The sequence below is a fragment of the Ambystoma mexicanum genome, chromosome 14 (genome assembly GCF_040938575.1).
Source record: "Ambystoma mexicanum isolate Mex_15411 chromosome 14, UKY_AmexF1_1, whole genome shotgun sequence".
Classification (NCBI taxonomy): Eukaryota; Metazoa; Chordata; class Amphibia; order Caudata; family Ambystomatidae; genus Ambystoma; species Ambystoma mexicanum.
This window is the reverse complement of record NC_090940.1, coordinates 620,665,691-620,683,367: the sequence shown is the minus strand read 5'-3', so window position 1 is coordinate 620,683,367 and position 17,677 is coordinate 620,665,691. Positions and strand designations below refer to the sequence as shown.

The 17,677-nt window shown below is 45.7% G+C and overlaps 1 protein-coding gene across 1 annotated transcript in view; it reads right to left on the bottom strand.

The window, feature by feature from the left end:
- Nucleotides 1-17,677, bottom strand: part of TMEM260 (transmembrane protein 260) — a 374,961-nt gene that overhangs the window by 115,213 nt on the left and 242,071 nt on the right. Inside the window, exon 12 of the mRNA XM_069638070.1 lies at nt 11,407-11,555. Within this exon, the coding sequence (XP_069494171.1) occupies nt 11,407-11,555 (149 nt within the window). The remainder of the gene's footprint in view (nt 1-11,406; nt 11,556-17,677) is intronic.

The window sequence follows — 17,677 nt, the reverse complement described above, 5'->3', positions numbered from 1 at the left end:
ATCTGACCCATGAAGCGCGTAACAGTTGAGGCTTTCACCACCACTTTCTCAGCCCCCGCCCCCCTTGACTGATTCTCACCCTAACACAGCCCTCTCCACGCTCCACTCCGCTATATCTGATACTCTTGATATCCTTGCCCCTGTCATGAGGATCCGCCTGAAGCCCAAAGCCAAGTACAACTCCTGGTACGACTCAGACCGCCTCACCCTTAAACTTAAGTGCAGGGTGGCCGAGAGGAAATGGCGTGCTTCTTGTACATCCTCTGACAAAATGGCCTGCCGCCTGCTCCAAAGGCAATATCGGCTCTCCGTCCTCACCAAGAAGAGAGCTCATATCCAAGCCGGCATCTCGGCGGCATCTAACAACTCGGCTGAACTCTTTAAAATCTGCAAGGAACTGGCCAATCCTGCCACAGTCTCTACCTCTCCTGTCTCCTCCCAAGCCCGCTGCACCGCACAGGCTTCTCACTTCATCTCTAAAACTCAGGACATCCTGTCCTTCCTTTCCTCCTCTCCCCTGCCTCCCACTACTGCCTGGTCTTGCTCTGGCCCTTCTGCAGCCACCCCTCCCCCCTCCTTCTCTGTCTTTCCCCTGTTCTCCGTAGACGAGGTTTCTAGACAAGTCTGATCTATGAAAGTCTTGCCAAAACAGGTTAACCTCTGTTCCTCCAAAACTATCGAGGACCACATTGACACCCTGGCTCCTGCCCTGGCTGACTTCTGCAACCACTCCTTCGCCAATGTAGTCTTCCCATCCCCCCTGAAGCACTTCCTTGTGCACCCTCTTCTTAAGAAACGCTCTGCCGATCCCTCCTGCCTGGCCAATTGTTATGATCTGACTTCTTATCATAAATCACAAGTCAGCCATTAGTTAAGCATCTTCATGCCACTTTATTCATCTCTTAACTGACTTCACCTAGACCTGCCCTCTAGAGTTTTCCATTTAACATTCTATTATTCTAAATTCTATATACTAGTACAGTATAACCATCTAAAGATACTACACAACACCCCCCCCTTACTTATCATATAACTGCTTATTAAAATGTGTTGACCATTACATTTGTTCAATAAGTCTCGCTGGCTTTTGCGAACAACTCTTTGCGATCTGCTTGTCATATGTCCACCATGAAGTACATCCCTAATGTCCATGTTTCTCAGACTCTCGCCAGCATCTGAGCTTGAGTTTCTCCCTTCAGTTTCTATCCCTCCAAAATCCCTACCTCCATTACCTTCTGCACATACTTCCCTCGAAATAGATACCTCTCCCCCACCTGACAGCTCCTCATCATCCACATATAACCAAGTTAAATCAATATCCATGTCACCACTCTGTGATTCACTCTTCCCCATTTTCCCACTCTCCTGCCTCTGGGGTATGATTTTTTTGAAAAAGGATACATTTCTAGTGATCTCCCCCATCAGCATCAGTCGCAGTGACCAACTGCTTCCGCACTCTTTCGCTGCTTCCTTTAGATTTGTGACTTTCAACTGTGTTGGTCTATACTTAGAGTCTGTCTTCTTTCGCTGCTTCTGCTTCACAATCACCATATCTCCTTCCTGCAGTTCCATCTCAACAGCTTTTATCTTTCGATCCACCCATTCTTTAGTCTTCAACCGATTCATCAGATCCCTTTCTCTGATCCTCATCCTCCTCTGCTGTGTAATCCTCCAGCCGTGGAAGTCTGATTCGAGGTTAGTACCGTATCATCAACTCCGCTGGCGAGTGCCCCGTCATCTCATGGGCAGTGTTTCTGTAATTCCTTAGCATCTGTGAAACCGCTTGAGGAAATGGTACATTATCCACAACAGCCCTTTGCCTGACTCTCATCAAATTACTCGTGAATCTTTCCACCATCCCATTTGCTTGTGGCCATAAGGGTGTAATCTTTTGATGACAGAAACCCATATGAGCAGCAAATTTGCTAAATTCATGTACTTGAAAAGGCGCTCCATTATCTGTTTTGATCATTTGAGGAATTCCCCACTCGCTAAACAACTCATCCAGTCCTACCACTACATGATGGAACGCCGTAGATTGAACTTGCTTTACTAGCAGCAATCCTGAGTATTCATCTATAGCCACTAGGGGATATCCACCTTCTTCTAGTGGGCCAAAGAAATCCAATGCCACTCGTATCCAAGGTCCGATGGGCAGTGGTACTATTTTCAGAGGCGTTGCTTGAGTCATGGGAAATGTTACTTGGCAGGCAAAACAATTTTGTATTACGTCCTCCACAATCAGATCCATGTAGGGAAACCATACTTGGTTTCTCAAAATGTTCTTAGTGTTCACTATGCCACTATGCCCTTCGTGAGCCAGCATCACTAAAGTATTCCTCAAACTCTTAGGGGCTACAAGTCTACTACCTCTGAGAAGCATCCCATCTTTGGTTGCAGATAATTCACTGCTTATCCTCGCCAACCTCTTTAAGTCTTTCATATCACCTTCCTCCAGATCCTTTTCTTGATCTGCGCACTGCCATCTTCCAGTCTTTGTGAGTTTAACTGCTACCTTGATCATTGGATCAGTTTAGCTTCTGCCCACAAACATCTCTTTGGTTATCGCCACAGGCAGTGCGCATTCAATGATATATATGAAATATACTCTTCCGCCTGCTTTTGCATCACCACATCCGCCTTGCTCGCTGGGTGTCTCGATAAATAATCAGTTGGATTTGCATCCTTCCCTGGTCGATGTACAATCTTGTAGTCGTATTCTTGCAGCCTCATGCCCCAGCGCTCAATTCTCAGGGGCATTTTGATCCGAGGATTTCCGAATATCGAAATCAGTGCCTGATGGTCCGTCACCAACACGAAGGATTTTCCTATTATAAAGTTATTGAACTTCTCGCAAGCCCATACAGCGGCAAGACTCTCCCTTTCCGCCTGTGAGTAAGCCCGCTCAATGTCACTTAGGGCTCTGCTTGCATAAGCAATGATTCTCATTCGCTTATTCTCCGACTTCTCGTTAGGATCGATTTGTGCAAGACTTGCACCCCATCCCACTGGGCTGGCGTCAGCAATTACCTCAGTATCCCACTCCGGGTTGAAGTATGCCAGCTGTCTGTTATTTGCCAATTCATCTTTTATCCTTCTAAAATTCTCCTCACATTTTTCAGTCCATGCATATTCCATATCCTTCTTTAATAGGTTCTGTCAGCGTAGCATCCTCTGGCATGTACCTTGCACAATATCCTGCCATTCCAAGGAAAGACCGTAGCTCAGTCACATCTCTCGGGGCCTGTAGTTTCAATATCATTTCCACTTTTTCTGGATCCACTTTCATACCATCCTCCGAGAATATATGCCCAAAGAATTTCAAGCTTTGTTTGTTTATCTCACACTTCTGTGTATTCAATGTCAACCCACTTTTTGCAGCAACTCGCACACTTGTCTCAATGCCTTGTCATGTTGGGTTTGATCATTTCCGTATACAAGAATGTCGTCACTATAGTTGAATGCATTAGATACTGGTGCTATCACTTTCCTGATGGATTCCTGGAAAATTTCAGCAGCCGAAGAAATCCCAAAACTTAGTCTTTTGTACCTAAATAACCCTTCATGAGTGCTAAAAGTGGTTATTGGACACGATTCTTGGTCAATTACCAACTGGTGGTATCCCTGATTTAGATCTAACTTGCTGAATCTCTTGGCCATATTCAAACAAATTATCATGTCTTCTATGTTTGGACCTGAATGCCTCTCCCTCAAGATGGCTGTGTTCGGTATTCTCATATCCACACAGAGCCAAAGTCGCCCATCAGCTTTGGGAACCACCACAAGGGGAGAAACCCATGGTGTCGGTCCATTTTCCACTCTTTCAATGATATCATTGTTTCTCAATTGTTCAAGCTCTTGCGACACTTGTTTCTGCAAGTGAAAAACCACACGCCTTGGATGTTGCGGGACAGGCTGAATCGAATCCATCAATATGCAGATGCGCTTAATTTGATTTCAATTTGCGGATTCCCTGAAATAATTTAGGGAATTCTATCTTCAGCCGCTCTAAATTATCAGTCTCACGTATTCTCTGCTGTATCGATCATATTCATAGTCTCTCTGATCATTCATCGGATCCACTTCCTCCTCATATGACATGGTCTGTATCGGTGGATTCTCATATGGGTCATCAGACCTCACTCTCTTGGGTTTGTGAACCATCAACAGTTACTATTCCTTGTCCTGGATCCTGTATATTTTGATTAGCTCTCACAATCTGCAATTCATCCATGGCTCGTACAAATCCAGTCTGAGCGGAATGTGAATTCATCCTCGCCTGAGGATAAGGTCTAATATCCCTCTCTCCAGGATTTCGCCTTCAACATTCTTTTGGACATTGTACGTTCTTTTCAACAGGACCTGGGAATTACTATTCATCAACGGCATGTTCATCCTCTCTTTATACATCGTCTGGAAGTGGTTCTCTTGTCCACACCTCAGGCATAGCTGACCCATTGCAGGACAGGGTCCCTTGTGTGGAAATTTGAAGCCACAGCGATAGCACTGTCTCTCATTACTGCCCCTGCACAGTAGGCTAGGCGATCCCATTCTTGGATGTCTTCTCTGCCATTGGGTGTTCTTGTTCATGCCAGCCACAGTTTCTACATTTTTGAGGTTTTCTATGTTTGCTGCTTGCACGTCTACCCTCTCATATACCCTGACCAGTTCCAATACTTCCTTCATCGGGAGAGGTTTCTTTAACAAGTGCTTTCTAAATTGTGATGATAGGCAACCCTCGATCATTCTCAGCCTTATTGCCTCATCATCATTAAAATTGGTGAACTCACAGAATGTTGCATTTTTCTGTAATCTCAATACAAATTGGGCTATAGTTTTGTGCGGACTTTGTTTGCATAGGTTCAAGATATATCTCTCATAATCTCTGTTTAACGGACTATTATTTGTGTATTGATGGCAGCCACCAATAATGGATATGCCATTCTCTCTTGTATTGGAATTGTTTTAGTGATGCTTGTTATTTTCTTTCCTACTAGGTTTGTGAAGATGTCCAATTTATTTGGGGCATTTTGATCCCCTACAGCTCTTAAAAACTCCTTGAGTTCCTCAATCCACTTTTGCCACCTTTGACCCTGTGTTTCTTGTGGCTCCAGCATGAATGGATTTGGCCTTCTAAGATAGTTCAATGGATTTGTTGACATTAATGTACTTGATGCCACTTGGGGTATGCTTTGCTGTCCATTTGCATCCCCTACAGACTGCATGTCGTCTACTGACATTCTGTAGCTTCCTTGTTTTCCACTTGTTGCACTTAAGTGTGTCTTCCCTCCGCACTTTATATCTGTTCTTTACCCCTTGCTTGACTGTGCATATATGTCCTTATTGCAGTCCAAATGTTTCAATTTGTGGCTAAAACCCGTAATATTAGTACCGGAAGTTAATATTCTCCACTTTATTTCTCTTGTTTTCTCCTCTTTCAGTTATGTAATTTCCCTTTATTTTTGTTTTTGTTGTGTCTTTACGTTCAGTGTTCAAACATCCCTCCCATTGCCACGGCTTCCATTGTACGAATCGCACTACATATTATAAGTTTTGTCCCCAAGATGGCAGCACGTACTCTTGACATCTGCGGGTCCTTTATTCTAACGCTTCCTGCTACTTCCTTGTTTATACACGTCGGCCTGTGCACAGAAGCCTTCTCCTATGCTGGCTGTACTCGCGCATCGGCTTGTGCATCAAGGTACGTTGCGCTTAGTTCAAATGATGCTCCACAGTCCATGAATATTTCGCTCTACAGCGCGATGCAATGTATGCGTTTCCTTATGTCACCAACAAAGTTCATACTATATTATGTCCCGCTGCTCCTACCTTGCGCTCAATTGAATCCGTAGTTTATGTTTTCTCCATATTTCCCATCCTGTTCTTCGTAACCATGTATCTCCAGTTTCTTCCTCCTGGGCACCACAGTCCTGTCTGCCTTTAATAAGCGTTCCGATTATGCTCACTTTATCCTCATCGCCATTGTTATGATCTGACTTCTTATCATAAATCACAGGTCAGCCATTAGTTAAGCATCTTCATGCCACTTTATTCATCTCTTAACTGACTTCACCTAGACCTGCACTCCAGAGTTTTCTACTTAACATTCTATTATTCTAAATTCTATATACTAGTACAGTATAATCATCTAAAGATACTACACAACACCAACTATCGTCCAAACTCCATCACTCCCTTCCTGCGCAAGCTCCTAGAGAAACTGGCCATCTCCCAGCTTAACCTCCACACTGAATCTGTTGGTTGTCTTCATGACCACCAGTATGGCTTCAGAGCTGCCAGAAGCATGGAAACTGCTCTCCTGAACATCTGTGAAGACCTGCTCTCCACCCTTGACTCAAACACCCCCTGCCCTCATCTTGCTTGATCTCTCTTCTGCCTTTGACACTGTCAACCTAGGTTATCACAGAGCCATGGCATCCTGCTAAAGTGTCTCTGTGATAACCTAGGTATCACCGGGCAGGCCCTGGCATGGCCGACTTCCTTCCTCTCCGACCGACCCTCCCAGGTCCAACTTGGGTCCTTCCTCTCTGCTATCTTTTTCTCTACCTATGGTGTCCCCCCAGGGGTCTAACCTCTCTACCTGGCACTCCTTGCCCGCCGCATTGCCACTCTCTACCCCAACTTTTAATGCTATGCAGATGACACTCAGCTCCTTTTCAGGCTACCTACGGCCACCTCTTCTCCGTCCCTCATCTCTGTCTGTCTGTCTGCTATCCAGGAGTGGTGTGCTGCCAATGACCTCTGCCTACATTCCAGTAAGACTGAGATTCTCCTCATCGGTACACCCACTCCCTCCTTTCCTATAGGTCTCTGGCCGGTCTCTCTTGGCCCTTCCTGCTCCCACCTGCAAGGCTAAAAACCTTGGTGTCATCTTCAACTCCACACTCTCCATCTCTACTCACATCTCTGACATCTCTAAGAAGTCACACTACCAGCGGCACCTCATCAGAGGTATTCTTCCTTTCCTCTCCTTCCCCCAGATGCTCACTGTCTCCAGAGCTCTAGTTCTCTGTAGACTGGACTATTGCAACAGCCTCTTTCTAAATCTGCCTGCTTCTACTTTATGCTCTCTGCAAGTCATCCAGAAAAGGACTGCAAGATTTGTCCTTGGCCTCAAACCCAGGGATCGTTTCTCTCCAGAACTGAAATCTCTGCACTGGCTCCCAGTGGCTGCGAGGATTAAGTTCAAAACCATCTGCATCGTCCACAAGGCCTTCTGCGGCCTGGGCCTCAATACCTTCAACTCTCTCTTGCTAAATATCTTCTCTCTCGAGCTCTTCGCTCATCCACCTCCAACTTCTTCAGGGTCAGTCGCTTCTCCAAGCAGCGAGTTGGTGGTAGATCTCTCTCCTCGGCTGGGGCCTCCCTCTGGAACAGCCTCCCGGACTCCCTGAAACTTGAGAACCATCTTCGGTTCCGGAAGCACCTAACAACCTTCCTCTTTACTTCTGTTTTCTCTCCCCCGCTGAAGTCCGGGTTGATACTGTGACTGCTCGGGTTACCTGGCCACCCTTCCAACCTCGGGCCCATGCCCTTGCCAGTTTCACGCCTGCGCTGCCTCCCTGGCAACCCCTGCACCTGGGGACTGTTTTCTGTATCCCTACAGTCCCCCCACCAGCACTTATGTCTGCACTGACCCTGCACTTGCCACTAGCTGGCCGTTCTTTATTTATCTTATTATTTATTATCCCATGTACTGCACTTTCTCCTCCCCCCGCACTTTCTTTTTCCCCCTTTCCCTGCTATTGCGCGATCTGAGTGACACCTGGCCTAGTAAGATCGGTGTCCGTCTTCCATCTGTTCCCCCTCCCTTGCCTCATCGTGCCTTGAAACACTTGTGTATAGGCGCGTTACAAACGCCATATCATATCATAACCATTAACTCCTTTAAAAACCTCCCCTAAAGGTATACTCTATAAATCATTTAAACAGAGTGAAGTAGATAAAGTTGAAATGACACAAAGAATTATGGGACTTAAAGTCCATTAATGTTCTAGGTACTGGGACGAGCAAGAGGGGCTCAGAGGTGGAGAATTGTGGTGTGCAGTCTAGTGGTTCTAATGGCCCACACCTGAGCAGGACTTTTGAATATGTAAAGCCCCTTCGGGTGCAGGCCACTAGAAAGCAGCAGAAGCAAAAAGAAGATGACGCCGGAACCGCTGCTGTGTTTTCAACGGGATGCAGTGCTGAGAGAGTCGTAGAAGTTAAGACTCTGAAGTACAGAGGATGCGCCAGAAGCGGTGCTGTGACTGGCTGTCCCATAGCAGAGAGAAGCTCTGCTCATTTGGCGTCCTACTCCAGTGGTTGGCGTTCACCAGAGCACATGAGGAGAGATGCAGACTTCCGTTTTCAAAAGGCGTGCAAATGTAACCAGAGCTGTCAGAGGTCCAGGACCCGACCAGAGAAGAAGCGAGCGCAGCGGGTCGAACAGAAGCACAGGGAAAGACCAGTGAGTTGGCCTTCAGTAGGTAACTCTGGGGCACTCCGCAACAGACAGCTGGCTGCCAGCAGCCTTTTTGAATACTGAACTAATGAATTAAAGAAATGCTGACATAATATTCATATTAAGAGAAAGCGAGATGAATGTAATCTAGAGAGATTACCTGAAAAGGAAAATAACAACCAGCATTGCCTTAGCCAAAGAAAGGCAATTCTAAATTAAAAGGGATACAGTTTTCCAAAAAGGGGAAACCTGAACAAGAGACATTACCAGCAGCTAACTTATGTTGTAGAAAGCCCTCCTTGAAGAAATCATCAAAGCGGAGAGGAACATAACATGCATTGAATGTGGCAAACAAATCAGAGGAACAAACAGCATCAATGTGTATTGTATCCTTATGGAAGAAGTTGTTATCGCGAATGTTGTAGTTGAAAGTCAAAAAGGTTTCTAAGGTTTGAAGCAAACCTTCCCACAGAGTACTGGTAGTAGTGATACGAGTTTTATCCTGGCAGGCGAGTATACCAGGAAAGGGAATATTAGTGGTTAGTCCTGGCAGGCCAGTGAACCAGGAAGAAGACATTCAAGTACTGCAGTTTGGTGTAAGGTTGTGGTGGAAAGAAAGTGGCAATGTCCACTGATATGTTGTGATGAACTGTGGTAAAACTTGCTGACAAAACTATTATTGTTTATGAAGAAGAAATGTGAAAGTGGTTGCTCTTCAAATAAGAGAAGTTATATTGAATACTGACTTGAAGTGTGAAGACAAAGGGCCTCATTACAAATCAGGCGGTCCGGAAATAACGGGTGGCGGTAAACCCACCGCCACGTTGTTTCCGGACCGCCTGATCCTGACTCCTGCAGGCGGGAGGTGATGTCCCCCCAGGTTTGACCTGGCGGGTTTAACACCGACCGCCTGCAGGCGGACGAGGAAACACCGGCAGCATTACGAGATGCTGCCAGTGTTTCCATGATCCCCATTGAGTCCCATAGGACTCAATGGGAATGGGGATTAACACCATTCCGCCTCCGTGATTCCCGGAAAACCGGGGTTGTAATGCCCCGGTAATTCCGGGAATCACGGAGGCGGAATGGTAATACGAGTCCGGCGGTAACCAGGCAGTAACCAGGTGGTTTTACCGCCTCTGTTACCGCCGGACTCGTAATGAGGCCCCAAGTCTTTTTGGTTTATGAAGCAAGAGCTTGTAGAAACTTTGGACAATAATTTTGAAGTGCGATAAATCGTGTTTAGCAATAAGACAATTCATGTGCCAAGTGAAAGACTTGTGGAGCAAACAGAATTTTTTGTGTTGCCTTTGGAGCAGAGCCTGGCTAGCTATTGAAAATAACTTTCTTGATTGGCACTTTGGTTTAGAAAGTCCTGCATTAATCCAGGGAAAGCGGATCCGACCCAGGTTACAAGGATATATGTTTACAAAGTTTATGTTTGAATGTAACTGTTATTATATTGTTTATACTGCCATATGATACCTGTATGATTTTGTTGTATGTACAAGTGTGAGGGACAGATCTCTTTTTGATAATAAAGTGTTTTCTTTTAGTCTTAGTCTAACAGGCAGGGAAATCCTCGTGCGGTTAGGGAAAGGGAGGTGTTTTTCTCACCCTTATTTAATAAAATGGCTACTTGTGGGAGAACTCTTATCTGCTTGTCCACCTCGCATTTCTGACCACTCACAAAGGCCAGAGCCTTTAGCTGTGGCTACATGTCTTTTGGGCCCCTTAACCTTTTGCCGTGCCCCCTGTGTATTTGAAAAGACTACCGGGCCTTCGGCCGTTCCACTTGTTCTTTCGGACCTACTAGATGGCCATGGTTCACTATACATATCTTTTGGGCCCACCAGCCAGGGCCTTTGTCTGTGCCCATTGTTATTTTAAAACACTGCCAGGCCACTAGCCATGGCTTTCGGCCAGGGCCTTCAGCCATGTCCACTGTACATAAAGGCTGCAGACACAATACATGTCTTTCGGGCCTACTAGCCTGGGCCTTCGGCCAGGACCTCTTTTGCATATTGCACCCCTTGACATGTTGCCCCAATTGGTTTTGTTGGGGCCCACTAGCCATGGCCGTTGGTCGTGTCCACTTTCCATATTGCGCCATTCGGTTCTTTAAAGTAACCCAGTACCCATATTTTTCGACCACACCCATTACCTCCACCTCACTGTAGCAGAAAAAAAACATTTTTTTTGTATTAATGTAATTTTTGTAACTTTTTCAAATGAAAATTTTTTTTCCCATAACTGTGGTTATATTTGGAATGTACCACAAATAACCCTGGTTAGCTGTAAACGCCCGCAAATAACTGCGGATATTTTCGTGCGACACGCTTTCATTCCTGATCCCCAGGATAACTCTGGTTATGCCAAAACGTTTGAGCTCTGAAGTTGGTCCCCAGCAACCCCCACCACCCCAAACTACAAATGTTGTCCTTTTACCCCTCCCCACCTTTAGCCTGATGCCATTTCATCCTTTTTCCTCCTCCAAATGGCATTTTTCCCAATATTTTGTTTTAAGCTAACCCGGGTTATTACCATTATAATCCTGTTTATGTCTCACATCGGACAAAAAAAGGCAGCTTTTTCATTTCTGAAAAGCCCCATTGCTGCAAACACCATGGGAGATGGTGCTATCATTTTAGCACTATCTCCCATGGGAGAAGGGACACCCCCTTCTAAGTCAAATTATTTAACAACTACTGGATGGACTATGCCCAGACCCCTCTTGGAAATTGAGCTAGCCCTTTGTGCCGAGGTTGTTTCCTACCTGGTCCAATTCCGTCCACTGGTTTTTGCTTCCATATTTTCCAAGATTTGCAGTCTGCGGGGGCCCATGACAAAAGCTCAGTTTGCAAAATATCAGCTAAATCCGTCATGCAAGTTAGAGGTTATCAGCAATTCAATTTTCGTGTTTCCTATGATAGAACCCTTACCGTTTATTAATACTGAGGAAATGTCCAAGATTAAATGTGCGTCTTCCATCAAGAAACGTGCCTTCAACAGGATTCCAATGATTCCCAGGGAAAATGACGTCCGGAAAATGCTTGGCCATTTTGGGTAAATACCACTTGTAGGTCATCATCTGAAAATGAAACATACCTTTGCTTTTACTGAGTTTTATAATGGTTTATAATTTTAAGACTCTTCAGGATACTGAAATAACATCGTCAAATGTTGCAAATTATACAGTTCATCACTGACCTCAGCATCCATTCACGTTTTAGTCTCAAATTCATATTCTAATTCTAAAATGATGATTATTTTGTATAATTAATATTGTTAATTTCAAATTATACTTACAAACAATTATGCTAAAACAACATCACTATAGTCTATCTCCACAACATGTACCTTTTAAAATCTATGGTGTGCTACAGCATTTATAAATGCAATACCAGCCCCACTTCCTTCTCCTGAAGTGCATTTCTCTGCCTGGAAAGGATATAGCGAGTGGGACAGATATGGAGTTTGATGCGTAATCACACTTGTGTATGCAGCTTACAGTTCGCTATGCAAATCATACTTTTTTTGGGGGAAATCTTAAAAATACTGGGTCAATGCAGATGATCCAGTACTGTCTGTACATCACTCAACTGTGATTGACTACAGTTTTCATGGCATAGCAACAGACTCTTGCAAATGTGCAAAGGCATTCTGCGGCAAATGACTAATCCTAACATAAGAAATTCTACTTCTAGATGCCGTAAACATTTAGACTTGTCAACAAACAGTTATCAGCACAAGGAACGTTTTCACTCCCAGTGTCCAGGACGTAGCACAACCTTAGAGCTGTCCTTTAGATGGGAAGGAGACATCACCAGAGGCTTCAAAAGCTTCCAATATTACCTTCCATCCTTGGTCACCTGTGCAAGAAACCAGAAGGTGTCACCCGCTAGTCCCCGGAGATCAGTCATCCAGGGGGTCATGACACGGCCATCGCTTTTAGATCCAGGTCCTGGGGGTGGACCAGTGTGGGAGGATCACCTGGGTGAGGGGTCTTGTGGGAGTGGCACACCGGATGGCGAGACGTGGTATCCCATTCCCTATAACACCTTTACCCCATCCTAACAGATAGGATATTTATGAACTCTACCCCCACCCCTCTTTTACAACACAAACACTTTCTCACAGGCAGCCTGCTATGAGAGAACACAGACTAATGCCCAAGCCGTGTATCTGACGTGTCCCAATACAATGGTCAGGCTAGGTCGGGCAATTACTGACCATCACACACCTGACTTCCATTAAGCTTGCCCACACGGATAAAAGGCAGAGCACGAGAGCACACTCTGAGCGAGGCAAACCACATGAGGAAACAGCAGTTTCGAGACGGCAGCTGAACGAGAGAAGAAAGACGGCAAAACCGAAGGGGATCGCAAGGAGGGAAGTTGCCTTGACCTTTTCAACAAGGAACCGTTACTTTCCGGAAGCATTGAGAATAGAAAGCGTGAGGCCAGGAAACCAGGCTGAAGAATCCTGCATTGTGTGCTGGAGATGCCCGGGGGCGCTCCCGCGTCAATACTCAAGGCGTGGAGAAACAAGAGCCGCTGTGGTACTGACCTTTGCTCCAAGATCAAAGCAGCGACAGTGAAATCAACACAGCCGGTGAGTTGAGGAGACTGATACAAGACTGGTCTGTGTTGAAGGCAAGGTTGCAAGCAGCAACATTGTATGGCGAGAGCTGGAACAAACATTGTTAAAACGCGTGTGATAAAAGACGCAAGTAAAGTTGAACTGCTGATGAGTGATTGAACTTTCAAAGCAAGATACAATACCTTTGACAGAGTGGTCCAGCACTGCATAGGTGCCACAAGCAGATACTCCAGGGGTTCAGCCGTACAAAATAACTGTAAAAAACACATTAAACTTCAACAGACGTTTTCAAAAATGATCCTGCAACGGAAGCAGAGCCCAGTGGTCACACTTAGGTCTCCAAAGTTTATAACCAATACGCACCAATGATTTCATTTTTTGTGTTTTGTAGTCCCCGTTTACACCTGCACATTGAACTGCTTCCTTGGGTTCCTATATTGGACTTTTCGAGGGTACAAGAGGGAACGCAGAAGGTGGCAATACAAAAGCTCCTCAAATAATGTATCTTAATCAATGCCAAACCTGCAATTCTGTTGGAAGACTGGTTTCTTTAAATCTGGTGCTTTAAATCCAGATTGCTCAATCACACTGATATTCTGCAGTTCAGTTGAGTTCACCAATCTTGATAGGTGCGCCCAGTTAATTGAATGAGCACTTCACTGGATTCACCATTTCTTTGCCATTTTAATTAGAAAACGCCTCATTATGACCATAATATATACGTTTGTGTCTACTCTTTTTTTCACTCACGTGTTGTTGCACTTACATGATTCCTGATTCAACAGAACCTTCTGGAAAGCATCCACATTTCTTTTTTTTAAACTTGTATTCCCAATCCTCCTGCTTTCTTGCCCATATGATTGATACAAATCTTTTAAGATGGTGGGATGGCCTCATCTTTCCCTGTTGACTAGAATTCTGGTCTCCGCGATGGCCTCCTGTAGCAGGTTGTAGATATCATGCTGTCTTATAAATGAGCAGGAGCGATGAAAAAGTAGCTGTTCAAGTGGATGCTTTCTATCCTATTGAGGGCTTTGGTGGAAGGGCACTGATGCCACCCACACTGAGCAACTGGAACAGGGTGCTTTTATACAGGTATTCCCTCTTCCATCTCCTTCTGGATGGGTCTTTCAGTGAGGGTCTGAACCTGACACTTATAAGTAGATTAGTAATGAGACTGGTTTATCCCCAAGTGCCTCGGGGACCACTTTGGGCTACTGGGGTGATAACATTCTATATCTGGTCTTTGGAATGGACTGTGTCCTCCCACGTATTCCTCATCTTTGATAATTATCTTCCAGTTCAGCTGCTTCGGAAATCATTTTTATCGACAGAGGGCGCTTTGCAGTAGCGTTGATGACTCAATGTCCCTCAAAGGCTTCCGTCCGATGGTCGATGTCATCCGCAGTATATGCTTTTGCTTTGAAAAAAAATTACGTCATGTCTTCACCGTCGACTCCATCAACGCCCAAGATGGGTTTTAAGAAATGTCAGGATTGTGCGTTTGCCTGTGGTGCATCGGCATGGAGCATCATACGAAGGAGTGCAAATAGTCAGGCGATGACTGACAAGGCTCTGAGAGACTGCAAAGGTAAATTGACGGTGGGTAAAATTCCAAAATCCCCTTCTGTCCCGAAAAAACATACTTTGGATGAGTCGAGAGTTTCTCCTCGTCGAAAAGGATCTAAGAAATCTTGATAGAGAAGTAATTTGCGTCAATCTTTATCTTCTTCCAGTAGGTCGAAGAAAAGACGTCATAGGGCTCCTTCTTCCACGAGTGATTCCTCACCTGAGAGAAGAACATGTCCAAATAAATCCGACTCCCCAGCAAAACGGGAAGAGTTCTGAAGGGTGGTGATGAAAATGTTTGAGAGAGAAGGCCCTACTGCCTGGAAAGGAAGAAAGACCATGGGCCTCTCATTACAAGTTTGGTGGTAGCCTTGCCGGTAAAACCGTCATGCTGCCGCCAAACTTACGAATTATTCCAGCCCCTTGCAATGGGGAAATATAGGGCCATTACAACCCTGGCAGACCCTGTATTTCCCCATTGCCAGGGGCCGGAAACTTTTACTCCCCATGCCCATTGAGCCCTCTATGGCTCAATGGGAATGGGGAGGTTGGATGTACCAGCACCATTCAGAATGGTACTGGTGCATCAGACATGCTCTGCTTGCGGGTGCCATTCTGCCCACCAGGTCCGACCTGGCAGGTGAAAAGGTACCTGCGAGCAGAACTCGTAGTTTGCCGGTCTGGTAACTACAGTACCCGCAAGCTTACCGGTACCGTAGTTACCGGACCGGCAAACTTGCAATGAGGCCCCATGTCCCAGTCGCTATGCATAAAGACGACAAGGGGAAGTCTAAGGCTAAACCCTGTGCACCCTTGAGTCCGGGACGCAAGACTGACGAACATCGAGAGCCTTCGAAGCCTCAAAATAGTGAAAAGGTGTCGAGGACCTCAACAAGTCCAGCCTACCAAAAAAGGATTTCTTCAAATCCTTCTTCAATCTATGAAGAACATGAACAATCCGATGATGATCAGACACCGTTTGGTCTTCAATATGGCACTCCAAAAGTGCCAGATGAGTTTGTTAGATGAACATAGGCTTATAGATCTGTATGACAAACTACAAACAGCCAGTGGAGGATATACATCTCCTGACCAAGCTAGTAGAATATTGGGATGGAGTAGACCTGCTCCTCCTTTCTAACAGGATGACTTAACAGATATATTAGACCAAGGTCCACAGAGGGATCCCATTTTGCCCGTCCATATTGCTTTGCAAAAAAAGGGTTGCAACAACCCCAGATTCTATTTCTGCGGTTAATAAGAATTTTCCCAAGAAATATAGACTGTTAAGCAGTGACCCAGATTACTTGACCAAGTACCGGACTCCAGAATGTTTTGGTGATCCAAGCAGCCACGTCCACAAAACAATCTGCTTACTCTACCATTCTAACAGATAGGGATGATAAACGGGTGGACGCTTGGTGGGCGGAAAGTATTTACTGCTGGTAGCCTGGCCTTGAAATCGACAAATGCCACTTGTGCATTATCTAAGTTTTCGTTCATCCTGTGGGATTGTGCAGCAATGGCGGCTGACCACATCCCCAAAGGGGAAGAGAGAGAGACAGCTTCCTGGCCATCATCAAGGATGGTAAGGAGGCAATGTGTGAGTGCCTCCAGTCAGGTCTGGATACTGCAGATAGTATTAGCAGATTCATGGCGCCTAGCACCATGCTACGCAGATTTGCGTGGCTGAAGAAATCTGCATTTGCACCAGACGTGCAATCTAGATTACTCAATATGCCTTTTGAGGGGCCAGACTGTTTAGTAGCAAGGCTGATGAGTCTGGAACGGCTACATACCTCAAAAGCGGCAGCTAAATCTCTTAGCGCCGCTATTAGACAGCCTCAGCATGCCTACTCCGGTACGTCATCTTGGAAGGGTAAGTCCTTTCCTTTCTACTCCTCAATTTTAAGAGTGAGAGGAAAAGCCAGTCATAGAGGACAAAGAAGATTACCTTGTGGTGGACGAGGAAGAGGTCCTAAATCAGCCCAAGCAGCGGCAACTTTGCCCTCAGTCGCTGCTTCAGCCGCCTCAAAACCTCCCAGAGGCCTTAATCCACAAGACCCCAGTGGGAGGCAGGCTCTCACAGCATCTGAAAGAGTGGCAATTCAGATGCGTGGGCACTGGAAACAGTAGCCCAGGGTTACTGCCTTCCTTCCTTTTCTAAAAAGGCCCCAGGATCATCCACCAGGGAACAGCTCATTGAAAATACCAGATCCACACCTTATGCAGGACATTTTGATCCTGCTAGAGAAAGGTGCAATAGAACCAGTACTTGCAGCGGAGAGGAACAGGGGTTGGTACTCCCTGTATTTTCTAATCCCCAAAAAGGACGGAGGATTGAAACCCATCTTGGACTTAAGAAGCTTGAACAAGTTCCTCAGGAAGGAAAAGTTGAAGATGGTTACCCTTTTGCAGATCCTTCGGGTCCTCCAACACCAACACTGGATGGTATCATTGGACCTTCAGGATGCTTACTTTCATGTGCCTATCCATCACGAGCACAAAGTACCCGAGGTTCGCAGTTGGCGGTTCTCATTTTCAGTTTCGAGTTATGTCATTTGGGGTCACCTCCGCCCCAAGGGTTTTCACCAAGTTGATGGCAGTGTTGGCAGCGAGTCTCAGGAGAGGGGGGGAATTCACGTCTACCTGGACGATTGGCTGATCAGGGCTCGTTCTCCCAAACGGACCCTGGAACATTCAGTGTGACTTGCCACTTTCTCCACAAACTGGGCTTCTCCCTCAATTACAAGAAGTCAAACATGATACCATCTCAAAGACTCCAATTTCACCGGAGCAGTCCTGGATGCTTTCTCAGGAAAAGCCTCGCCAACCGAGGTGAGGGCTCATCGCATTCTGCAGATGGTTTTTCGATTTTTCGAAGTTGCTCAGCCTCATGGCATCCTGCATTTTTCTGGTGCCAGAGGCTCACCTGAGAATGAGATCTCTCCAATGGACTCTCAGGGCTCAATGGTCCTAAGTCTCAGTCAGGATGTCAGACCTCCTTCAGGTTCCGAGCATAGTCGCACAGGACCTTCTGTG